Here is a 26,733-nt window from a genome sequence, read left to right as displayed (position 1 = left end):
CCACCGAGGTAGCTCGGCAGATGTGAGGTTGCTATCCCGGATTGCCGGTTTACTGGCATGATGGGTAGGGTATGGCACAGCTTCCATGCTGCATCTGCGCTACTTGCGGTGCTGAGGTCCTCTTGGGCGCGGAGGGAGATTTCTGGCCCTTTCATTCCTCCTAGGAACTATCCCTCCCCGGTCCCCCCTTTTTTTATTCTTTTTTTTATTTTTATTTTCTTCTTTCTTTTTTTTTCTTAAAAACAAAAAGAAAGAAGTAACCTAACCATGGCAGCCCTAGTCCATGAACCTGCTACCCCCGGGCCCCTTCTTGATACCGCACCCCGTTCTGACCCCGCCTCGTCTTTGGATCACTCTTCGGCCACTCCTCATGCCTCTGTACCTCTTGCCAGTGCTGTTTCCTCACCCGCTTCAGGTACTGAGGCCTCGACTGACTCCTTCGATTTATCTGACCTTCGCTCTCCTCTGAATAGGCTTCCAGCCTCTCCCTCTACGGTGTGGCAATTTTCGAATCACCGACCCGTTCCACGTCGGACCAACTCTGGTCCCACGCCTAAACGCCAACAACAATTACCTGCTGATGATACTTCTCCACCTTCTCGTTCTTCTCAGAAAAGATTGACACGTCCTTCACTACCTTTCCACACTCAGTTTCAGACTGCACAATGGACTAAATTCTTCACTTTACGACCGACTTCCTCTACTGCCTATCTTTCTGACCACAGTATTGGCAAGGCACTCCTACGCCATGTTGGTAAAGATATTTCTTTTCATGCTCTTAAGAGCGGTACGTGCATCATCACCGTACAGAATGCTACCCAGGCTCATGAGCTTTCTCGTCTTTCCCATATCGATACTGTTCCTGTCACTATTGAAAAACATCATTCCCTCAATTCTTGTAGTGGTACCGTCATTCTGCCCCATACCATAGTTCAACAAAATTTCCAGACATGTGGCACTGACATTCTTGAACAGCTGGAACTCCAAGATCTCCCAATCCTCAAGGTAGACACTTACGTTCTTCCTGCCCACGGGCGGAGACGATACCCTAGCAATGTGGCTCGTTTAACTTTTGACAGCCGTGAACTCCCATCCTCAGTTTATGTAGCAGGACATCGGTTACAAGTTCGAAAGGCGATCCCTACACCGCAACAGTGTAGAAATTGCTGGCAATTTGGCCATCCAGCGAAATATTGCAGATCTATCGCCGAATGCCCAGTCTGTGGTGCCGATGACCATTCTAATACGTCTTGCAATCGACCTCCCTCTTGCCTTAATTGTCATGAGGCTCACCCTTCGTACTCTCGCCATTGTCAAGTCTACCTAAACGAGCAGGAAATCCGTTACCTCAAAGAGGCAGAAGGTCTCCCTTATGCCATGGCAGTTTCTCATCTCCACCTCCAAGGGAGACTACCTCGTGTTTCTTATTCCCGTGTTTCAAAACGTCCCCCCACTTCTGGTATCCCATCTTCTGCACCCACCTCTGTGGTTACCTCTCCCATAGTCACTCCTGTATCTAATTCTTTTGCTGTCCTCGGCTCAGACGTCCCTACTTCAACGCCTCAGTCTGATCTCGCTTCTTCGTGTTCTCTCTCACAAGCCTCAGTAGCGATGAGATCTCGTATGACACCTCCTCCCAATCGTCCCTCTACTTCTCAAAAGTCAAAAAAAGGTCCGTTAACACCTCCTACCCATCTTCCACCTCCTCATTTTACCTTCCCTGTCTCTGTACCTGGTTCTCCCCCTCTCACTGGCTCTGTTACAAGTGTAGAGGTTCACCCTCCTCCTCGTACAGTACCTTCCTCCCCTGTTCCCTCCCAAGTTTCTTCCTCTTCTGCCACCTCCCAGGTTTCTGCCTCTTCTGTCCCCTTCCATGCTTCTCCAGTTCCCTCCACCCTTTCGCCCCCCCCTACCTTGGTACAGTCCAATACAGTTCCAATCTTTACTCATCCTCCCCCTACCATTTCTAATATTGTCTCCCATATGACGTCTCTGAATTCTGAAACACTTGAAGCAATCTCTGAATATATTGCAGAGACCAAACCATCAATGGACACTGATCCACCCTCCGCTCCTTCTCTCTCCTCTCCTCCATCTGCGCAACTCCTTTCTTCACAGCGCACCGTTCCTTCACTGCTTGAAAGTTTTCCACTGCCTCCGCATGTGGACTTTTCTAACCCCTCTAGTCCGTAGGAACCCTTACCTGCGGATTTCAGGTATCTTTATCATTGCCAATCATGGCCTATTTACAGTGGAATATACGCGGCCTCAGGGGTAATCGGGGTGAGCTTCAGATGTTACTCTCCCAGTTTTCCCCTGTTGGTGTTTGCTTACAGGAACCAAAATTACACTCTGCTATTATCTCTCCCATCTCAGGCTATAATTTATTGTATTCTTCAGATCCTTTTCCTGATGGGACCTTTAATGAAAGTGCCCTTCTTCTACGCACTGATATTCCGTACCATCAGATATTTGTTCGTACTTCGCTGCATTACACAGCAGCCCGTATCCACTTGCATAGGTGGTATACGCTCTGTTCTTTATATCTCTCTCCTTCTCGGGCATTATCTATTCCGGATATTGCCTTTCTTGTTTTGTCATTACTGCCACCGATTCTGTTACTTGGTGATTTTAGTGCCCACCATTTCCTCTGGGGGGGGGGTCTCACTGTGATTCCCGTGGCATTCAGTTAGAGGCGTTTCTTGCCACCCACCCCCTCCATGTTTTAAATACAGGTACTTACACCCATTTTGATCCTCGGACTCACACTCTCTCTTGCATCGATCTCTCAGTCTGCTCTTCCTCTGCCGCATTAGACTTCACTTGGTCTGTTCTCCCGGACTTACATGACAGCGATCATTTCCCAATCATTCTTACTTCCCCTTCATATTCACCACCTCTTCGCATCCCACACTGGCAATTTGATCAGGCAAATTGGAACCTTTACTCACACCTAACTGTTTTTAGAGAGGTTCCTTCTTCGTCCTCCATCGATGAGCTTTTACACCTCTTCTCGTCCTCCGTTTTAACCGCAGCTTCTCATTCTATACCCCAAACTTCAGGCAGGCATTCTCAGAAATGCGTGCCTTGGTGGTCTCCTGCTTGTGCTTGTGCAGTACGTTTGAAACGCACTGCATGGGGCAGGTACCGGTACAATAGAACCACAGAGAGATTTCTTGATTTTAAGCAGAAGCGTGCGATCGCTCGCCATGTCATCCGTGACGCTAAACGCACTTGCTGGCGAGATTGTCTCCACCATCACCTCTGCTTCCTCTATGAGTGCAGTCTGGAAAAAAGTACGAAAACTGAGTGGTAAATATTCTCCTGACCCGGCTCCTGTTCTGCGGGTTGCCGGTGTTGATATAGCAAACCCACTAGATGTTGCCAATGAAATTGGCAATCATCTGGTCCGTATTTCTCAGGGACTCCATCTATTCCCCTCATTTCTTTCCTCAAAGTCTGCCAGAGAGTTAGCACCCTTGGAATTTTCTTCTCTCAGAGAAGAACAGTATAATGTGCCTTTTACACTTCAAGAACTGGAGGCAACACTCTCAGCTTGCCGATCATCGGCAGCTGGGCCCGACGACATTCATATTCGTATGCTACAACATTTACATCAGTCAGCCCTTGCAGTCCTATTACGCCTTTACAATCTTATTTGGTCACAAGGAGTTCTTCCACAGCTGTGGAAATCCGTCATTGTTCTCACTTTCCGCAAACCAGGCACTACTGGACATGAAACCTCCCACTATCGTCCCATTGCTCTTGCCAGTGCAGTTTGCAAAGTGATGGAACGCCTAGTAAATAGACGTTTAGTGTGGTATTTAGAGACACACAACAGTCTCTCCACTCATCAATATGGCTTTCGTAAGGGACGTTCTACCATAGACCCCTTACTATGCTTGGATACGTATGTTCGTAATGCCTTTGCGAATAACCACTCGGTTATTGCCATATTTTTTGACCTTGAGAAGGCATATGACACAACTTGGAGATATAATATTTTAGCCCAAGCCCACTCCTTAGGCCTTCGAGGCAATCTACCATCCTTCCTTAAGAACTTTTTAACTGACAGGCATTTCCGTGTTCGGGTTAATAATGTGCTCTCCCCGGACTTTATCCAAGCTGAAGGTATCCCCCAGGGATGTGTTCTGAGCACAACACTTTTTCTCCTTGCTATTAATGATTTGGTCTCTAGTCTTCCATCAAATATTTGGTCATCACTCTATGTTGATGACTTCGCTATTGCCTGTGCAGGCGCTGACTGTCACCTCATTACAGTTTCTCTCCAGCATGCAGTCGACCGTGTTTCCAATTGGGCCACCACACGTGGGTTTAAATTTTCCAGCACTAAAACCCACCAAATTACTTTCACTAGACGCTCTGTCATCTCCGATCATCCTTTGTACCTCTATGGCTCCCGTATCCCTGAACGTGATACAGTCAAGTTTCTGGGCCTCCTCTTTGATCGTAGGTTATCCTGGAAACCTCACATTACCTCTCTGAAGGCAACTTGTCACAGCCGGCTGAACCTTCTTAAAACCCTTGCTCATCTTTCATGGGGAGCTGATCGTCGAACCCTCCTTCGCCTACATTCCACCCTTATTTTATCGAAACTTGATTATGGTGACCAGATCTATTCAGCGGCATCTCCTGCTACTCTCTCTACCCTTAACCCCATTCATCACCAAGGATTACGTTTATGCCTTGGTGCTTTTCGCTCTTCCCCTGTCGAGAGCCTCTATGCAGAAGCAAACGTTCCATCCTTATGCGATCGCCGTGATGCCCATTGCCTTCGCTACTATGTACGCTCTCATGATCTCCACAATCCTTCCATTTATAGAATGGTCACTGATATTAGTAGACATTCTTTATTTGTTCGCCGCCCCTGTTTACTCCGTCCCTTCTCTCTTCGCCTTCATTCGCTCTTGTCTTCTCTTCGATTACCCCCTTTCTATGTTCATCAGGCGCGGATATAAGGGGGGCCCAGGGGGCCCGGGCCCCCCCCCCCTTTGGCTCTCTTTGGGCTTTGGCCCAGTGTCGTAGCTGGGTTTTCATTTTGGGGCGAGGGGAAGGAGGGGCCAATCCTTTACATGGCGGGGGCATGCTCTCCCGAATTATTTGAGATTTTAAAGCCGATATATATATATATATATATATATACAGTGGACCCCCGCATAACGATGGCATCACTTAGCGATTATTTCGCATACCGCGTACTTTAATCGCAAAATTTTTGCCGCGCATACCGATTAAAAACCCGCTCACCGATTTTCGTCCGAGACGCGTCCAATGTGCGCCCTCAGCCAGCCTCACATGTGCCGCCCGTGCCATTGTTTACCAGCCAGCCTCCGCGCTAACATCCAAGCATACACTCGGAATATTTCGTATTATTACAGTGTTTTCGGTGCTGTTTCTGGAAAATAAGTGACCATGGGCCCCAAGAAAGCTTCTAGTGCCAACCGTACACCAATAAGGGTAAGAATACCCATTGAAATGAAGAAAGAGATCATTGATAAGTATGAAAGTGGAGTGCGTATCGCCGACCTAGTCAAGTTGTACAAGAAACCCCAATCAACCATCGCTACTATTGTGGGCACCAAAAAGACAATCAAGGAAGCTGTTCTTGCCAAAGGTTTAACTGTGTTTTCGAAACAAAGATCGCAAGTGATGGAAGATGTTGAGAGACTCTTATTGGTGTGGATAAATGAAAAACAGCTAGCAGGAGATAGCGTCTCTCAAGCGATCATATGTGAAAAGGCTAGGAAGTTGCATGACGATTTAATTAAAAAAATGCCTGCAACTAGTGATGATGTGAGTGAATTTAAGGCCAGCAAAGGTTGGTTTGAGAGATTTAAGAAGCGTAGTGGCATCCATAGTGTGATAAGGCATGGTGAGGCTGCCAGTTCGGACCACAAAGCGGCTGAAAAATATGTGCAGGAATTCAAGGAGTACATAGAAACTGAAGGACTGAAACCTGAACAAGTGTTTAATTGTGATGAAACAGGCCTGTTCTGGAAGAAAATGCCAAGCAGGACCTACATTACTCAGGAGGAAAAGGCACTCCCAGGACATAAGCCTATGAAAGACAGGCTTACTCTTCTCATGTGTGCCAATGCTACTGGTGATTGCAAAGTGAAGCCTTTATTAGTGTATCACTCTGAAACTCCCAGAGCGTTCAGGCAAAAGAATGTCCTCAAGGATAATTTGTGTGTGCTGTGGAGGGCAAACAGTAAGGCATGGGTCACTAGGGAATTTTTCTATAACTGGTTACACCATGCATTTGCCCCCAATGTGAAAGATTACCTAACTGAAAAGAAATTAGAACTTAAGTGCCTCCTGGTGTTAGACAATGCCCCTGGTCATCCTACAGACGTGGCAGAGCGACTTTATGGGGACATGAGCTTCATTAAGGTGAAGTTTTTGCCTCCTAATACCACTCCTCTCCTGCAGCCCATGGACCAGCAGGTTATTTCCAACTTCAAGAAACTGTACACAAAAGCTCTGTTTGAAAGGTGCTTTGTAATGACCTCAGAAACTCAACTGACTCTAAGAGAGTTTTGGAGAGATCACTTTAATATCCTCAATTGTGTAAACCTTATAGGTAAGGCTTGGGAGGAAGTGACTAAGAGGACCTTGAACTCTGCTTGGAAGAAACTGTGGCCAGAATGTGTAGACAAAAGGGATTTTGAAGGGTTTGAGGCTAACCCTGAGAATCCTGTGCCAGTTGAGGAATCCATTGTGGCATTGGGAAAGTCCTTGGGGTTGGAGGTTAGTGGGGAGGATGTGGAAGAGTTGGTGGAGGAGGACAATGAAGAACTAACCACTGATGAGCTGATAGATCAACTTCAAGAGCAAGAGGCCAGACCTGGGGAAACTGGTTCAGAGGAGGGGAGAGAGAAATTGAAGAAGTTGCCTACTACAAAGATAAAGGAAATCTGTGCAAAGTGGCTTGAAGTGCAAACCTTCATGGATGAAAATCACCCTCACACAGCTATTGCAAGCCGTGTTGGCAACCTGTACACTGACAATGTTGTGAAACACTTTAGGGAAGTGATAAAGGAACGAGAGGTACAGGCCACTATGGACAGATATCTTGTGCGAAAGAAGTCCAGTGACTCTGAAGCTGGCCCTAGTGGCATTAAAAGAAGAAGGGAAGTAACCCCAGAAAAGGACTTACTACCTCAAGTCCTAATGGAAGGGGATTCCCCTTCTAAACAGTAAGAAGATAATGCTCTCCCCTCCTCCCATCCCATCAATCATCACCAGATCTTCAATAAAAGTAAGTGTCATGTAAGTGTGCATGCCTTTTTCAGTTTGTGTGTATTAAAATTAATATTTCATGTGGTAAAAAAAAATTTTTTTTCATACTTTTGGGTGTCTTGCACGGATTAATTTTATTTCCATTATTTCTTATGGGGAAAATTCATTCACATAACGATTATTTCGCATAACAATTACCCCTCTTGCACGGATTAAAATCGTTAACCGGGGGTCCACTGTATATATATATATATATATATATATATATATATTTATATATATATATATTTATTTACATATATATACATATTTATTTATATATTTACTTTTCTAGACACAAAACTATGCAGATACTCCTTTTCAAGTGGGGGGGGGGCCCACAGCTCTAGTGAGGGAGAGGGGGGCAGACCCCCCAGGCTCCCCGTAGTTATGCCACTGCTTTGGGATGCATTTAAATTTGTTTTGCAACTTTGCAAGTTTACAGACCACTAATACCTCTAGCTCCATAACAATACAAAAATGCTTTTTAAGGTTGGATACTTATAATAAACATTTTGGAGCTGTATTGATGCTGAGAATAATGAGATGTGGCAAAATAAATCGTGGAAATGTCCTAACTTGAAAGAAATTTGGCATAACACCCAGAGAGGCAGGCAGGCTCTGAGAGAGCGAGGCTCAGCCTCAGCGAGCGTCAAGCAGTGTTGCATGTTGAGAGCACATGGTAACATCAGACGGCTGATGTGGCGTGACCCCGTGACGGTGAGTCACCGTCCCCCGGTATTTCAAGGCTCCAACACACATACTGACTCACTGCGAGCCGGGCACGAACCAGGACGAGAGGGTAAGGGTTCATGAACCATTCAGTGACCTTACTGCACCAGGTAAAGGGGCCAGGGCAAGATTAATACATTAGGCTATTGTGTTTATGCCTGTTTTGGGGCCTTGTGGGACAGTGCCAGAGTGGAGTGGGTTGGAGCCTTGGAGCTATGCCTGCGGTAGCCTACCGTGAAAGAGTATAATAATAATAATAATAATAATAATGATAATAATAATAAGTTATTTTTATTAGGCTAAGTTTCAACATATTTACCCATATCTCAGAGATATGGGTAAATATGTTGAAACTTAGCCTAATAAAAATAACAATCATTATTATTATTATTATTATTATTATTATTATTATTATACTCTTTCACGGTAGGCTACCGTAGGCATAGCTCCAAGGCTCCAACCCACTCCACTCTGGCACTGTCCCACAAGGCCCCAAAACAGGCATAAACACAATAGCCTAATGTATTAATCTTGCCCTGGCCCCTTTACCTGGTGCAGTAAGGTCACTGAATGGTTCATGAACCCTTACCCTCTCGTCCTGGTTCGTGCCCGGCTCGCAGTGAGTCAGTATGTGTAGCTTGAATAGCGAGATATTATCTCACTATTCAAGCTACAAAAGTGTTGAGACCACTATTGAAAACAACAGAAAATTCTGTGAGATATAGTATTCGAATCAAACTGGCAGTGAAAGTTTGTACTAACTTATTTATTATCGTTGGTACTGTATTTCCATTTTTACCCTTTTCATATTTTTTTCGTTATATAGTTTGACTTGACTGTTACTTAGTTACTTAACGGCAGCAGCCACAAAACGGTAACAACTTACAACGACAGCTATCAGTAAAGGACTATCTTTTTTTTTCATCACTCTGAAGGATGCCAGTTTCAATTTTATTGTTTCAGTGAAAATAGGTAAAGCTTTGTTGAGTTAATTCCTTCTCATTCTCACAAGGAGTGTAACATGAAGCGAGCCGGGAGTGAGAGGAAGATCACCTCGTTCTTCAAGACAAAAGTGATCCAGAAGAGTGATGATGGTGACCATGACAGCAATGAGCCCGAGAAACATCCAGGCACTTCAACATCAACAGCTGTCGAAGCTGACGTTGCCGTTAAGGAGCATGAGGACGAGGAGCTCTCTTCTACTCCTGGCACACTGACACTGCCTGCAGCTCTAGTTGACGTTGCGAGCTTCATTGGAAACAAAGTGGCTACAGACGCCAAGATAATGGCCATAATCTATCAGAAGGCCCCGTCTGCTGAATCGCTACCCCTCTGCGACGTAGGTGGTCATAGAAGGCGATTCCAGCCAAGCTGGTGCTCCACATACCCCTGGCTAAAATACTCACAGCTGAACAAGGGTGGATACTGCATAGCCTGTGTTGTGTTCGGCGGGGACACAGGCAGACTTGGAGACCAGAGGCTGGGCATCTTGGTGTTAAAACCAATGTGCAAATACAGAAAGGCCACCGAAGTGCTCAACAACCACAACGCGTGCGGATATCATGCGGCGGCTATGTCGAAAATTGAGGGGTTTGTCGACACTGTACGAAACCCGACGAGGGCTGTGGACACTATGCTACACTCGAAGAGGAAGGAGCAGGTAGAAACCAACCGGCGCCTGCTGGTTCCAGTCATTGAGACCATCCTCTTCTGCGGACGAAATATGCTGCCCCTCCGTGGACATCGGGATGACGGTCCATTGGACCTCTCTGTTCTGAGCAAGACCGGAGAGGGAGTCTTTAGAGCGCTGCTACGTTATCGAGCCCAGGGAGGAGATTCCGACCTCACCCACCTCCTCACCAGCTCTGTCAGCCGGACCAGGATTTCCACCCTCATCAGCAAGACCATTCAGAACGAGTTGATCAATATCACAGGTGGGTCACACATGGAAGTCACACCATAAAATAGCTCTCTTATTCCTCGAGTAAAATACATGCTGAGGGCAGATGTTACTGAGACCTATTTCGCTTTGCAGGTATATTGGTGCAGGAGGAGATCTTGGCAGGAGTGTCGGGGGTATATGCAGTGCTAATGGATGAGACCACTGACGTCTCAGGGAAGGAACAAGCAACCATCATCATTCGACACGTCAAAGAAGATGTCAAGGAGGATTTCCTCGCTTTCGTTCATGCCCATGACCTCACTGGTGAAGGCCTGGCCCAACTGCTCATCCACGCCGTCGAGGGCCTCAGCTTGGAGATGTCAAAATGCCGAGGGCTAGGCTTCGACGGAGCGAGTGCCATGATGGGGAAGTTCAGAGGTTGTGCCGCCATCATCATGCAGCAATACCCCCTGGTGAAACCGATCCACTGTTTCAGTCACCGACTGAACCTGGTGCTGACTAAGGCCTGTGATGTCAAAGAAGTCAAACTCACCCTCCAGACGCTGAACGAGGTGTACAACTTCATCCATTCCAGCAACATGCGGACGCTTCGGTTTACCAAACTCGTGAAGCTATCCTCAGCCAAGCGGGAAAAGCTGGTGCCCCTGTGCCCCACCAGATGGGTTGAGCGGCACGATGCTGTCCTCGTGTTCATCGAGTTTCTGCCTCTCATCGCTATTTTTCTGGAGGATGAGATGAAGTTGGATGCCAACGCCGGACTCCTACTCGCTGAGATTCGGGACCCCCGCTTTCTCGTTGGGTTGGTTGTGGCCGAGTCCGTTTTGGCACACATGCTTCAGCCAAGCAGAACCCTACAGAAAAAGGAAGGTGACCTGGTATGTGTGTACGCACTGATTCGTGAAATCGGGACTCTATTCTCCAAATTTAGAGCGGATGCCGAGGAGTACTTCCACGCTGTGTTCGTGAAAGCCAAAGATCTTCTAGTTGAAGTGGGCTCAGCTCACGATGACGTCCCTATTCCCAGAGTCTGTGCACGACAGACACAATGCGCGAATGTCCCAGCGGCATCTGCTGAGGAGTACTATCGGCGCTCGGTGTATATTCCGTTCGTTGACCATGTGATCGCTGAGTTGAAGAGCAGATTTGATGATGACACTGTGCCCGTTGCTCTCCGATTGAAGGAGCTGCTCAGGGGCTCAAAAGCAAACGTGGATGCTGTTCTTAAAGCCACTAAACTCTATGAAAGTGACGTTGAGTCACTTTTGCTCGTGCAGACGGAAACACAGCGGTGGACATGTTCCGCTCCGGCCTTCGAATCTGTCAAGAAAGCAAAGGAATACGCCGAGGCCGGGGGCCCATATGTTTCCGAACATCGCGAAGCTCCTTACCATCCTACTGACCCTGCCAGTCTCAAATGCAGAAGCCGAACGATCGTTCTCAGCCCTGAAACGTCTGAAGACATACTTGAGGAGAACCATAGGTCAGGATCGCCTCAACGGCCTCGCACTACTCGCCGTCCATAACGATGTATATGTTCCTGTTGATCGTGTGATCAACAAGTTTACGGAAAGGAACCGCCGTCTTCTCTTTGCTTAGGCTGCAGTGTGATTAATCCTTTCAGTGTAATAACTTTTGCATGTTACTTTTAAGGCTACTATTATAGGTAATATTATAAAGTATAATGCTTACTGTCTTAAGCAGGTATATATATATATATATATATATATATATATATATATATATATATATATATATATATATATATATATATATATATATATATATATATATGTATATATATATATACAGGAGGGCCCCGCTTTATGGCGTTTCACTTTACGGCGTTCCGCTAATACGGTCATTTCAAATTATGACCAAAACTCGCTATACGGCTCCCCCCACCTGACTTTGTAATACGGTCACCGCGCCCCACCCTGTTTGTTTACATTCTTCGTGAGCTCAGTAAGCACTAAGTCTCTCCATTTTGTCTGGAAACTCCAAAATTTCAAATGTTTTTAAAAGTTATTTCATATTTTATATATACTCTGATAATTATACTTATGTATACCTGTACTTAAATAAACTTACATACTGTGCTGGCATGCAGGTACACATTAAAATCAGTAAGAGTGTCTTATGTCTCCAGACGTCATATTAGTAATGATTATAATAATTATCGAGTCTCATTTAAATGTCGTATATTACGTTAAATACACATTTTCATTAATCCATCTATGATATTTTTTCAAAATTATATAATAAACACGATACATAACATAAAAAGATGATAAATACACCCCACAATAGAATAAATAAACATAAATATGAGATGTGGTAGCAGACGACTTGCACAAGTGACGCCATATTAGAAATGATGATAATAATAATAATAATAATAATCACCGAGTCTCATTAAATGTTGTATATTACGTTAATATACACATTTTCATTAATCCATCCATTATATTTTTTTCAAAATTATATAATAAACACAATACGTAACATAAAAAGATGATAAATACACCCCACAATAGAATAAATAAACATAAATATGAGATGTGGTAGCCAGATAACTTGTACAAGTGATGCCAAGAATAACATTTTCTCTAATCTAACATAAGAGAAAATGTGTTACTGGGGGTAACTGTAGAAAATTATTCCTTTCGTATGTATGTAAGTTTATTCATGTATACACAAATACAGTTACATAGATTATCATACATAACAACATATGTGTAGAGAACCTAGGATAACCCAAAAAAGTCAGAGTGACTTATTTCCATTACCTTCACTCAGAGCTTCATTTCTTCTCAAAATGATGTTACATGAGAATGGGAGTGCTCTTCTTTATTTATTCTACCGTATCAATGTAGAGACAACCTGTACACAATGTAACTTGTACACAAACCAGACGTGTACACTTTGTTTACAAAACTTACCTTCGCCTGGTTTGTTTACATAACTCTGTGCCTGTACTCTCTCATGCACTCATTCTTTCTCTCTCTCATTTATTCGTTTTATCTCATTTACTTACTCCTGACCCTACATTAAGACTACAAATATTTTAAGGTAAGTAATGAGTGAACTGTATATACATTTTATCGCTCTGGGATGCTTAAATGTAATAGAATATTATGTGTAGGTGGGTTGGCCTGGTATGGTAGCCCGGCTGACTACCATACATACCACACTTGATTTTTTACAATAAATACTATTCATCTCACCCTATATTTTAAGGTAAGTAATGAGTGAACTGTATATACATTTTATCGCTCTGGGATGCTTAAATATCATAGAATTGTATGTGTGGGTAGGGTGGCCTGGTATGGTAGCCTGGCTGACTACCATACATACCACACTTGATTTCTTACAATAAATACTTCTTGTCTCACCCTAGATTAAGACGATAAATATTTTAAGGTAAGTAATGAGTGCACTATGTGTGTATTGTACTTTTTTATTGTTTTTTGATGCCTGGTTCTATTGCTAACTTAATATATGTTAGTGTAAAATTGTTACCTAGTGTTTGTATGCATTTGTAAGTGGAAAAAAAGGGTGATCCACTTTACGGCGGTTTCCGCTTTACGGCGGTAGCCTGGAACCTAACCAGCCGTATAAGTGGGGCCCTCCTGTGTATATATATATATATATATATATATATATATATATATATATATATATATATATATATATATATATATATATTCCACATTTAAGTTAATGTCTAATGTAAAAGTCTCTAGCTATTAAATTCTTACTTTCAATAAAGTTTTAATAAGATACAAAATTCCTCACATTGTAAGGTCAGTGTTTTTTTTTTTTTCTCAGAAAAATCGGCCCTCTCATTTGGATCCGAAGAGAAACACTGGCACCTAGAGCAGATGGTTATGCCCATTCATTTAGGTCAGTCCGCCAGTAATTAACAAATAAGAATCCTGTTAGTGGAGAAACGGTAATGCTAATGCTCTTTAAACAACCGAAAATTCTGCCGTCGGGCCCCCCCCCAAACTTTGTTCCTAGATCCGCGCCTGATGTTCATGTAGCATCTCACTTTTCCCTACCTCCCTGGGAAGTTCCAGCTGTTCGAGTCTGTTCTCTCTCTCTCCCTTGCTCGAAAGCCCAACTGTCTACGGTCGCTTCCCGCTCTCTTTTTCTTGACCACTTTCACTCTCATTCTCATGCCATTGCTGTGTACACAGATGGCTCTAAGTCTTCTGACGGCGTAGGATTCACAGCAGTGTTTCCGGACAGCGTCGTACGAGGGCATTTACTATCTTCGGCTAGTATTTTTACTGCTGAATTGTATGCCATCCTTGCAGCACTTATCCGTATTGCATCTATGCCTGTGTCATGATTTGTGGTTGTCTCAGACTCCCTTAGTGCTTTACAGGCTATACAGAAATTTGATACACCTCACCCCTCACTTTGGCTACGCCGCATCTTTACCAAGCATAAAGATATTGTTTTTTGTTGGGTCCCTGGTCATGTTGACGTACAGGGCAATGAACAGGCAGACACTGCTGCGCGGTCAGCAGTACATGACCTACCAGTTTCATATAGAGGTATTCCATTTACGGACTATTTTGCTGCAATATCTTCCCACCTTCACACCCGTTGGCAACACCGTTGGTCTGCTATGCTCGGCAACAAACTTCAATCTATTAAACCAAGTATAGGTTACTGGCCGTCTTCTTATCACCAGTGTCGAGGTTGGGAGACTACTCTCTCCCGTCTTCGCATTGGCCATACTCGTCTTACTCATGGATATCTCATGGAGAGGCGCCCTGCTCCTCTCTGTGAGAATTGCCAAGCTCCATTATCAGTCAGCCACATTCTGTTGGACTGCCTACTTTATCAACGAGCACGCAGAATTTACCTCCGTCGTCGTCTTCGCTCCACTGCTCTCTCTTTACCTTCCCTTCTCGCTGATGGACCCACCTTTCATCCGGACTCTCTCATTGACTTTTTGACAACAACTGACTTACTTCACAAATTCTGATACCTTCAGCCCTTTCTACTTCAATCTCTTGCTACCCTCTACCCCCGTACTATCCCCTGCCCCGCCGTTTTCTGTAACCTACTGATCATCCCTTCTCCCTTCTGCCATCCAATACCCTCGCTTCCTTCCCTACCCTGCAGCGCTGTATAGCCCTTGTGGCTTAGCGCTTCTTTTTGATTATAATAATAATATTGTAAGAAATCAAAGTGTGGTATGTATGGTAGCCAGCCGGGCTACCATACCAGGCCACCCCACCCACATAATATTCTATGACATTTAAGTGTCCCAGAGCTATAAAATGCATGTACAGTTCACTCATTACTTAAAATATTTGTAATCTTAACCCCTTCAGGGTCCAAGGTCCAAATCTGAAGTGGTGCACCAGTGTCCAAGAATTTAAAAGAAAAAAAAATTATTTTTTCTTATGAAATGGTAGAGAATCTTTTTGTGAAGGTAATAAAACAAAAAGTACGAAATTTGATGGAAAATTGACAAAATTATGCTCACGAATTTTGATGTGTCAGCGATATTTATGAATCGGCGATTTTGCCGACTTTGACTCCCATTTTAGGCCAATTGCATTATTCCAGTCAACCAAATTCTTAGCTATTTCACTAGTATTACTTCTATTCTATCGATTGAGCACAAGAAATCGCCAAGTCAACTGTTTCAACTACAAATTAAAGTGATCGGAAATTGTTAATTTGGCCAATTTAACACAAAGTTCAAAATATTCCAATTTCAAAATAGGGTCCAGAATAAACAATATAGGTATTCCTGGAACTAAACTAACATTTCCTCTGTTCATTAGTTATGTTTTGAGGCTTTACAAATAAATTCCATTTTGATTTTTTATTCACACAATGAATTTTTATTCACACCAAAAAATAGAAGATTTACTGTTATGCAATACTGTAATAATTGTATAAATATCATCACCATATTTGTGAATGCATATTAGACCCACCAGCTGGCGTGTATTAGACGTGTGAGGTCGTTTGTTTACTCTTGAATATCGGCAAAAATTTAACATTCTGCTACTTTGAGCTCAGTTTCAAGCCATTTTCAGTGCTAAAACCAATCAGAATCATCTCTATTTCTGTAATATGTCTTCCATTCTATCAAATGAGACCAAGAAATCGCAAATACAACTATAAAAAACATACGAAAAAACACTGCAAAGTCGCTGTTTTAATCGAAATATCATGATTTCAGTTTTTTTTCTCTCATTATACACAGTGTACTGCAGGATCTGTTGTATGTAGTGCACACATACCACATAGATGTATTCTCTCATATCTAGGCTCAAATGTACCACTCACAGTTTATCAGAGTGAGCTGAGCTCATGACGTAGATCTACGGTTTGGACCCTGAACGTAAAGCCGTAGATCTACGGGACGGACCCTGAAAGGGTTAATGTAGTTTCAGAGGTGAGTAAACGAGATAAAGCGAATAAATGAAAGAGAGAATGAGTACATGAGAGAGGACACTCACGGAGTTGTGTAAACAAACCAGGCGTACTCGAATTTTGTAAACAAACGAGGCAAACACGCCTGGTTTGTGTGCAAGTTACATAGTGTACAAGTTGTCTCTATGTTGGTAAGGTAGAATAAATAAAGAGGAACACTCCCATTCTCATGTAAAACCGTTTTTAGAAGAAATGATGTTCTGAGTGAAGGCAAACGAAAGGAATCATTTTCTACAGTTACCCCAGTAACACATTTTCTCTTATGTTGGACTAGAGAAAACATTATTCTTGCCGTCACTCGTACAAGTTGTCTGGCTACCACATCTCATATTTCTTCTTTCTTTCAACACACCGGCCGTATCCCACCAAGGCAGGGTGGCCCAAAAAGAAAAACGAAAGTTTCTCTTTTAAATTTAGTAATTTATACGGGAGAAGGGGTTACTAGCCCCTTGCTCCCGGCATTTTAGTCGCCTCTTACAACACGCATGGCTTACGGAGGAAGAATTCTGTTCCACTTCCCCATGGAGATAAGAGGAAATAAACAAGAACAAGAACTAGAAAGAAAATAGAAGAATACCCAGAGAGGTGTGTGTATATACACCTACCATCCGACTTATGACCTGCTTAACTTACGACCACTCGACTTACGACAGTGTTTTTTATGCCAAATTCCTGGGAAATAAACAACTATTTGTGTTGTACACAGTGTTTATCCTAAACCTTACAGTATAAAATACAGTACTTACAGCATAAAAAGTAAAGTAAAACATGAAATACCAAAATAAAACAATAAAATAAAGTCATTACAAAAATGTTTTGTTGATATTCAGTAGTAAAGTTCGACTTACGACCATTTCGACTTACGACCGGTTTCTCGGAACCGAACTCGGTCGTAAGTCGGATGGTAGGTGTATATGCTTGAACATGTACGTGTAGTGTGACCTAAGTGCAAGTAGAAGTAGCAAGACATACCTGAAATCTTGCATGTTTATGAGACAGACAAGACACCAGCATTCCTTCCATCATGTAAAACAATTACGGGTTTTCGTTGTACACTCACTTGGCAGGACGGTAGTACCTCCCTGAGTGGTTGCTGTTTACCAACCTACTACCTAGGACATCTCATATTTATGTTAATTTATTCTACTGTGGGGTGTATTTATCATCTTTATATGTTACGTATTGTGTTCATTATATAATTTTGAAAAAATATCATAGCTGGATTAATGAAAATGTTTATATTAACGTAATATATGGCATTTAATGAGACTCGGTGATTATTATTATTATTATTATTATTATTATTATTATTATTATTCATTACTTACTAAACTTTTATTAAACACCATATTTACTACCAGTCAATTTTACTTTTGAACATTAAACATTATTTTATACTTCCCATAACATTTTGTTGCCAAATTTTCAAGTTTGTATATTCAACTCCAACCTTTATATTATCCTTTGTACCTGTGTACCTGTCAACCTGTCTACCATCTTACTATCACATTATAACCAAGACATTACCCTTGTTATTTTTTTACTATTATTCTTTTGGTACTTTAATTGTGAATTATATTTTGTCAATTTAAATCTAGTTATAATCTTGATCTTGTCAACAACCTATACCAGACTCTAGTGCAATTGCAAGTACCATTTCAATTTGTATTTTTATATTATAAGTTTGTATTATAATTCCTACTCTAAGATTGTTTTCATATCTTAGTGACTATATTGTGTGTGCAATTAGTGTATTTTTCAATTATATTATTGTTCAAGGCCCTTAACTATCTTTTGCTAACTAGTACCAACTACCTCATATTTTTTTTTCTACTTTTTTTATTCTTTTGCTACCTTAACTTCCATATTTTATCTTGTCAATTTAAATCTAGTTATACTCTAATTCTTGTAAACAACTTATATAACACCTTAGTGCAATTACAATTAAGAGTCTTGTGCCTTTTTTATATTATTAGATTAAACTCAGTTGTACTATAGTCAATACCAAATTCATTATATTAGACCATATTGCAATTACTAGTGAGAGACTGGTGCTATTTTTAATTTGTATTGTTATATTATTAGATTAAATCTAGTTGTACTATAGCTCATTCTAGCTCAAAACATAGACTCCACAAAAGTCATTATATTAGACCTTAGTGCAATTATTTGATTACCACTTTATTGTTCACCACAACTTATATTAGTCCCTTTTATATTATAATTTTATATTATAATTCTAACTTTAAAGAATTACCTTTAAAGAACTACCTACTATCATATTCCTAAGCTCCATTATTTGATCATCACTTTATTTGTTCACCACAAATTATTTTAGTCCCTTTTATATTGTCTCCTTTATTTTAGCTTTAAAAAACTACCTTAGCTCATTATTTTTACATTTGTTAAATAATTCAGGTGCTATTTTTTTTTAGCTTTAGAATATTTCCTTTATTTTTTACTTAATTCTAACTATAGATTCACTACAAATCTTATGATTACAAGCATTGATCCTGATACCAACCTCTTATTTAATGACTTAAATGATTCAAACAGTTACTGTAATTACCACACAGCAGAACAATCAAAGGCACTTCTCAGAGCCAACAACAACATAACTATCTTTAACTACAATATCAGATCCTTAAGCAAGCATTATGATGACCTAGCATTACTAAATTCCTTGCATGCCAATATGTCCATCATTACACTAACTGAAACCTGGCTAAAGCCTGATACTACAGATGTCTATGCCATTCCTGGTTACACAGCCATACACAACTGTAGGCCAGACCAACAAGGGGGTGGCACTGCTATATACTACTCAGACCAACTAGAATGTATCACTAATACTTGCACAAGGGATGAACATGGGGAATATATAATAGCTAAATTCAAATCCAAATACCTACAAAAACCTCTCACAGTGATAAACATCTACAGAGTTCCACAATCAAACATTAGCCAATTTAGTCAAAACCTAGGAAGTATGATATCTGATGCACGCATGAACAAAGATCACTTACTACTCTCAGGTGACTTCAATATAAATCTCCTGCAAGACCAGGACCCACACGTTGCTGAATTCACAAACACAATGAGTAACTGCATGTTGCTACCAACAGTAACAAAACCTACAAGAGTTACAGAGACTAGTGTTTCCCTACTTGACCACATCTGGACCAACACCATATCCCCTTTAAAATCAGGCATAATTACAGATAATACCACAGACCACTACCCTACTTTCCTCATAACAACTCTTGGTAAAATACCCCAAGACACTACTAAAGTCACCTTCAGACTTCACAATGAGGCAACCATTAATAACTTCACAACAGCAGTAACAAACATTGACTGGCACACTGAGCTAGAAATCTATACAGATATTGACGAATGTTTTAATAATTTTCTAAAAAAGACCCAATACCTTTATAACAAGCACTGCCTTAAAAAAACTAAACAGATAACAGCTAAGAGACTGAACAGTCCCTGGCTAACACCCAGCATTCTCAAATCCATAAATACAAAACACCGATATGAAAAACAGTACAGAATGGGTCACATAACCAGAGACCAAACAAAACGTTACTCGTCAATCCTAACCAGCCTGATAAGAAGGGCAAAAAATTGTATTATGAGAACAGATTATCCAACTTACGAGGTGATATAAAAAAGACCTGGAAGACCCTATCAGAAATTCCGGGAACAAAAAAGATATCACGACATAGCGAAATAAAATTAGCAAAATCAGATGAACCCCAACTCCCACCAACAGAAACAGCAAACAGACTCAATGATTTCTTCTCCACTATAGGTCAAAACCTTGCCAATAAAATCCCAAGCTCAGATACCCCACCAAATGACTACCTCAATGGCAACTACCTGAACACACTGTTCCTAGCTCCGACTAACCCATACGAAGTCTCCCTTATTATCAACGCACTGAAAAACAAGGCAGGAGATTTAAATACCTTACCACCCTTTATATACAAAAAAGCGTCACAAGTACTATCACCAATCATTGCAACACTCTTTAACAAATCCATTGAATCCTCCACCTTCCCTACAGTTCTCAAAATAGCAAGGGTCACCCCGATCCATAAAGGAGGAGACCAAACAGAGTTGAATAACTATAGGCCAATATCCAATTTACACCTTCTCTCAAAAATCTTCGAAAAGTTAATTCATAAACGAATCTACTCCTACCTCATCTCCCAAAACATTTTCATCCCCTGCCAATTTGGATTCAGGCCTAATAAAAATACTAATGATGCTATTATACACATGCTAGAACATATATACACTGCAATAGAGAAAAAAGAAGTCCCACTGGGGATCTTCATTGACTTACGTAAAGCTTTTGATACAGTTGACCATGACTTGCTCCACGTAAAATTGTCACACTATGGTATTAGAGGGCACTCCCTCAACTACCTCAAGTCTTACCTCAGCAACAGAAGCCAATATGTGTACGCAAATGGGGCAAGCTCTTCCGCACAACCAATTACAGTTGGTGTCCCACAGGGAAGTGTCCTTGGCCCTCTGCTCTTTCTCCTATACATAAATGACCTACCAAATGCTTCGCAATTACTCAAACCCACACTTTTTGCAGATGACACTACATACGTCTTCTCTCACCCGAGCCCAGTCACGCTAGCCAATACTGTAAACACCGAATTACAGAAAATATCTACCTGGATGAGGACTAACAAACTTAAACTAAACATTGACAAAACCTACTTCATTCAGTTTGGTAACAGAGCTACAGATGTACCTCTTAACATAACAATAAACGGATCACCTATCACAAAGCTAACAGAGGGAAAATTCCTAGGAATCCACCTCAATAATAGACTCAAATTTCATACACATATACAACAAATTTCTAAGAAAATCTCCAAGACTGTAGGCATACTATCGAAGATACGGTACTATGTTCCACAGTCAGCCCTCCTGGCCCTTTATCACTCTCTTATTTACCCCTATCTCACCTATGGAATTTGTGCATGGGGCTCAACAACAATTAACCATCTCAGACCACTAATTACCCAACAAAAGGCTGCAGTTAGAATGATAACAAATTCTCACTACAGGCAACACACTCCACCAATATTCAAAACACTCAACCTACTCACCATACAAAACATCCATACTTATTATTGCACCTATTACATACATAGAACACTTAACTCTGATATTAACCCTCCCCTCAAACATCTCCTTGCCAACCTCAATAGAACACATGACCATAACACAAGGCACAGATCACTCTTTGATGTTCCTCGTGTCCATCTCACGCTATGCAAAAACTCAATGCACATAAAAGGCCCTAAAATCTGGAATTCATTACCTGTAAATATAAAAGAAACACTACCTGTTTATAAATTCAAGTCTCTTCTCAAAGATCACTTACTCACTCAAAACCAAATAAATACTGAATAACTGAACCTTATAAATTGTATATCCTATATGTTACTCACAATTATATCACACAAATGTTAAACCTAGGACCCAATCTAACTTTATTATTTTTTTAAATACACTACCTAACAGAATACTCCATTCGACTGAATGTACAGCAATGCAAGCAACCATATGACCTGTCTTTGTAATACTCATTTGTGCTTTATAGTTATCCGTTTACAATAATGTTTTATCACTGATTTCATCATTGCTTAGTTAATCTTAAGTTAATTTTAAGCCAGCCCATAATGCTATGCATATAAGTGGCTTTGGCATGCTGCTCTTACCTGTATTTTTTGTACCTCTGTATGTATGCTTAAATTACTAAATAAATAAATAAATAAATAAATCATTATTACTAATATGGCGTCACTCATACAAGTCGTCTGGCTACCACATCTCATATTTGTTTAGTTATTCTACTGTGGGGTGTATTTACCATCTTTATATGTTATGTATCGTGTTTACTATATAATTTTGAAAAAAATATCATAGATGGATTAATGAAAATGTGTATATTAACATGCGATCAATCGTGTTTCCAATTGGGCCACCATGCATGGGTTTAAATTTTCCACTACTAAAACTCACCAAATTACTTTCACTAGACGTTCTGTCATTTTTGATCATCTATTGTACCTCTATGGCTCACGTATCCCAGAACGTGATATGGTCAGGTTTCTAGGCCTTCTGTTTGTAGGTTATCCTGGAAACCTCACATTATCTTTCTGAAGGCAACTTGTCACAGCCAGCTGAACCTTCTTAAAACCCTCGCTCATTTCTCATGGGGAACTGTTTGTAGAACTCTCCTTAGCCTACATTCAGCCCTAATTTTATCGAAACTCGATTATGGTGACCAGATCTATTTGGCGGCCTCTCCTGCTACTCTCTCTAGCCTTAATCCCATCCATCACTAGGGATTACGTTTAAGCCTTGGTGTTTTTCGCTCTTCACCTGTTGAGAGTCCCTGTGCAGAAGTGAATATTCCATCCTTGTCTGATCACTGTGATGCTCATTGCCTTTACTATTATGTTCACTCTCCTGATCCCCGCAATCGTTCCACATATAGAATAGTCACTGATGTTAGTAGACATTCTTTATTTGTTCGTCGCCTTGTTTACTCTGTCCCTTTTCTCTTCGCCTACATTTGCTCTTGTCTTCCCTTCAGTTACCACCTTTCTATGTTCATGTAGCATCTCACTTTTCCCTACCCTCTTGGGAAGTCCCAGCTGTTAGTGTCTGTTCTTTCTCACTGCCATGCGCGATAGCCCAACTGCCTACAATAGCTTCCCACTCTTTTTCTTGACCACTTCCATTCTCATTCTCACGCCATCGCAGTGTACACAGATGGTTCTAAGTCTTCTGATGGCGTCGGATTCGCAGCAGTGTTTCCGGACAGTGTCATGCAAGGGCATTTACTACCCTCAGTTAGCATTTTTAAGGCTGAATTGTATGCCATTCTTGCATCATTTATCCATATTGCATCTATGCCTGTGTCACCATTTGTAGTTGTTTCAGACTCCCTTAGTGCTTTACAAGCTATACGAAAATTTGATACACCTCACCCCCTAGTTCTCCGTATCCAACTTTGGTTACACCATATCTCTACCAAGCACAAAGATATTGTTTTTTGTTGGGTCCCTGGTCATGTTGATGTACAGGGCAATGAACAGGCAGACACTGCTGCGCGGTCAGCAGTACATGACCTGCCAGTTTCATATAGAGGTGTTCCATTCACGGACTATTTTGCTGTAACCGCTACCCACCTTTGCACCCATTGGCAACAATGTTGGTCTCATCTGCTCTATAACAAACTTCATTCTATTAATCCAAGTATAGGTTACTGGCCGTTTTCTCATCAGTGTCGAGGTTGGGAGACTACTCTCTCCCATCTTCGCATCGGCCACATTCGTCTTACTCATGGGTATCTCATGGAGAGGTGCCCTGTTCCTCTCTGAGAACTGTCAGGTTCCAGTATCTGTTAGCCACATTCTGTTGGACTGCCCACTCTATCAGCAAGCATGCAGAATTTACCTCCAATGTCGTCTCTGCTCTTCTGCTCTTTATTTACCTTCCCTTCTTGCTGATGGACCCTCCTTTAATCCAGACTCTCTCATTGACTTTTTGACAGCAACTAATTTACTCCACAAACTCTGATGATGATACCTTTAGCACTCCCCTCTCCTCCATCTCTTGCTACCCTCTACCCCTGCACTATCTACTACCCCACTGTACTCCATAACCTACTAATCATCCCCCCTCTCCCTCTTGCTACGCAATACCCTCACATCGTTCCCTGGTTTAGCACTTCTTTTTGATTATAAAAATAATCTTATGAAATAGTAGAGAATCTTTTTCTGGCAGTAGTAAAACGAAAAGTACGAAATTTTATGGAAAATTTACAAAATTACACTGGCGAATTTTACTTACTGCTTCAATGATATTTATGCATTTGACTCCTCTCTTAAGCCAATTGCATTATTTTGCTATTATTACTTCTATTTTATTGATTGAGCACAAGAAACTACCCAATCAACTGTTTCAATTACCCAGTAAAGTGATCAGAAATTGGTAATTTGACCAATTTCACACAGTTCAAAATATTCCAGTTTCAGAATAGGGTCCAGAATAAACAATCCAGGCATTACTGGCATTAAAATAACATTTCCTCTATTCATTAGTTATGTTCCCAGGCTTTACATATGAATTTCATTTTGATTGTTTACTCACATAAAGAATTTTTATTCACACCAAAAAGTGAAACCTTTACTGTTATACAATATCATAATAATTGTATAAATAATATCAGTGCATTTGTGAATGTATATTAGACTAACCAGTTGACGTGTATTAGATGCGTCACGTCGTTTGTTTACTCTTGAACACCAACAAAAATCGAACATTTCTGCTATTTTGAGCTCAATTTTAAGTTATTTTTAGTACTAAACCCAATCAGAATCATCTCTGTTTCTATAATATATCTTCTCTTCTATCAAATGAGACCAAGAAACCATGAATACAACCATAAAAACCATATGAAAATGCACCACAGAGTTGCTGTTTTAATCCAAAAACACTGTTACTGTATTTTTCTCATTATGTACTACTTGCTGCAGGTTTTGCTTTATATGGTGCATGCTTACCACATAGATCTATTCTCTCATATCTAGGCCCAAATTTACCACTCACAGCTTATCTGAGTGAGCTGAGCTCATGCCATAGAACTACAACTTGGACCCTGTGGACAAGGAGTAGAACTATGGCTTGGACCCTCGAAGGGTTAATAACCAAAGAGTGGATTTAATAATACACATCACCACTCGCCAAGCTAATAAGGAAGTCTGAAGTGCATTATAAGACCCTTGTGGGTTTAGCACTTAGTTATAATTATAATAACAATGAAGTGCATTATGCTAGCAGATTTAATGAAATAAAAGGGGATATGAAAAAAACCTGGAAATCTCGCAAAACTTGGGCTCTTGGATATTAAAGAAAATTGGAGAAATTGTTCTAAATGAACCTCACTTCCAGTTTACTGAAACAGCCAATAAACTAGATGATTTATTCCCTAACACAGTAAATGCTGGACTACTAAAAATATCTACTTGGATGATTAACAAGCTTACTCTCAATATACCTGGACCTGGAGAGAGTTTCGGGGGTCAACGCCCCCGCGGCCCGGTCTGTGACCAGGCCTCCTGGTGGATCAGCGCCTGATCAACCAGGCTGTTGCTGCTGGCTGCACGCAAACCAACGTACGAGCCACAGCCCGGCTGATCAGGAACTGACTTTAGGTGCTTGTCCAGTGCCAGCTTGAAGACTGCCAGGGGTCTGTTGGTAATCCCCCTTATGTGTGCTGGGAGGCAGTTGAACAGTCTCGGGCCCCTGACACTTATTGTATGGTCTCTTAACGTGCTAGTGACACCCCTGCTTTTCATTGGGGGGATGGTGCATCGTCTGCCAAGTCTTTTGCTTTTTGGAAACAGAGCTTCAGGGACCCAGAGACCAGTTATTTAGAGATAAAATTAAAGTTGAAAATCTTTGGAATTTTAGGTTTTCTTAACAAAAAATAGTGCAAAATTTTGGCAATAGGTTGATGCAATCAGCTTGTTTCTATCATATTTCTAAGTATGTTTGTTTTTTTTTAAAAATGTAATTTTTTATGTTTTTGCTGTCAAGAGGACATGTTAGCAATTAGTGTTTTTATTATTATTTTTTTACTCCAAAAATTACTATTGTTATGATTATTTCATTCTAAATACTCAACATGGCAAGTTCTGTGACGACTAAAGTGAAGAGCACAGAGTTGTTGCTGCTCAGTTGCCTCTGGGTTATCAACAATGATAGGGGTTTGCAACACGCTCACTCTGGGTTATCAACAATGGTTGGGGTTTGCAACACGCTCACTCTGGGTTATCAACAATGGTTGGGGTTTGCAACACGCTCACTCTGGGTTATCAACAATGGTTGGGGTTTGCAACACGCTCACTCTGGGTTATCAACAATGGTTGGGGTTTGCAACACGCTCACTCTGGGTTATCAACAATGATAGGGGTTTGCAACACGCTCACTCTGGGTTATCAACAATGATAGGGGTTTGCAACATGCTCACTCTGGGTTATCAATGATAGGGGTTTGCAACACGCTCACTCTGGGTTATCAACAATGATAGGGGTTTGCAACACGCTCACTCTGGATTATCAACAATGATAGGGGTTTGCAACACACTCACTCTGGGTTATCAACAATTATAGGGGTTTGCAATATGCTCAGATTTGGTGTTTCATCTCCATAGAGTTTTATAGAAACAAAAACTTGAATAACTCAGGAATAAGTTATTGACATTTGTTTCCCTTATTTGC

The 26,733-nt window shown here is 41.2% G+C and overlaps 3 protein-coding genes across 10 annotated transcripts in view; 2 read left to right on the top strand and 1 right to left on the bottom strand.

Annotated features, from left to right (window-relative positions):
- The window catches only part of LOC128706475 (patched domain-containing protein 3-like), a 65,698-nt gene that overhangs the window by 5,832 nt on the left and 33,133 nt on the right, over nucleotides 1-26,733 (bottom strand). The gene's annotated exons all lie outside the window — the stretch shown is intronic.
- LOC128684174 (patched domain-containing protein 3-like) overlaps nucleotides 1-26,733 on the top strand; it is a 167,339-nt gene that overhangs the window by 130,054 nt on the left and 10,552 nt on the right. The window contains exon 4 of one of the 7 annotated variants that reach the window (XM_053770308.2): nucleotides 9,047-9,185. The exons of the other annotated variants lie outside the window; for them this stretch is intronic. Within the exon in view, the coding sequence (XP_053626283.1) occupies nucleotides 9,047-9,054 (8 nt within the window). The 3' untranslated portion in view covers nucleotides 9,055-9,185. Of the gene's footprint in view, nucleotides 1-9,046; nucleotides 9,186-26,733 lie in introns of those variants that run through there. 7 annotated transcript variants of the gene reach the window in all.
- Nucleotides 9,056-11,623, top strand: LOC128684176 (52 kDa repressor of the inhibitor of the protein kinase-like). Its single transcript, XM_053770316.2, has 2 exons — nucleotides 9,056-9,968; nucleotides 10,070-11,623. Exons 1-2 carry the CDS (start codon nucleotides 9,056-9,058, stop codon nucleotides 11,458-11,460), a joined length of 2,304 nt encoding a protein of 767 aa, XP_053626291.2. The 3' UTR covers nucleotides 11,461-11,623.

Source organism: Cherax quadricarinatus, chromosome 4 (assembly GCF_038502225.1).
Source record: "Cherax quadricarinatus isolate ZL_2023a chromosome 4, ASM3850222v1, whole genome shotgun sequence".
Classification (NCBI taxonomy): domain Eukaryota; kingdom Metazoa; phylum Arthropoda; class Malacostraca; order Decapoda; family Parastacidae; genus Cherax; species Cherax quadricarinatus.
This window is presented reverse-complemented; position numbering and strand designations above follow the sequence as displayed.

Bases quoted from the DNA above. Each gene is read 5' to 3' on its own strand.
- LOC128684176 (XM_053770316.2), top strand. From the start codon at position 9,056: ATGAAGCGAGCCGGGAGTGAGAGGAAGATCACCTCGTTCTTCAAGACA. The intron at 9,969-10,069 runs GTGGGTCACACA...TTCGCTTTGCAG, and splicing joins CGAGTTGATCAATATCACAG to GTATATTGGTGCAGGAGGAG.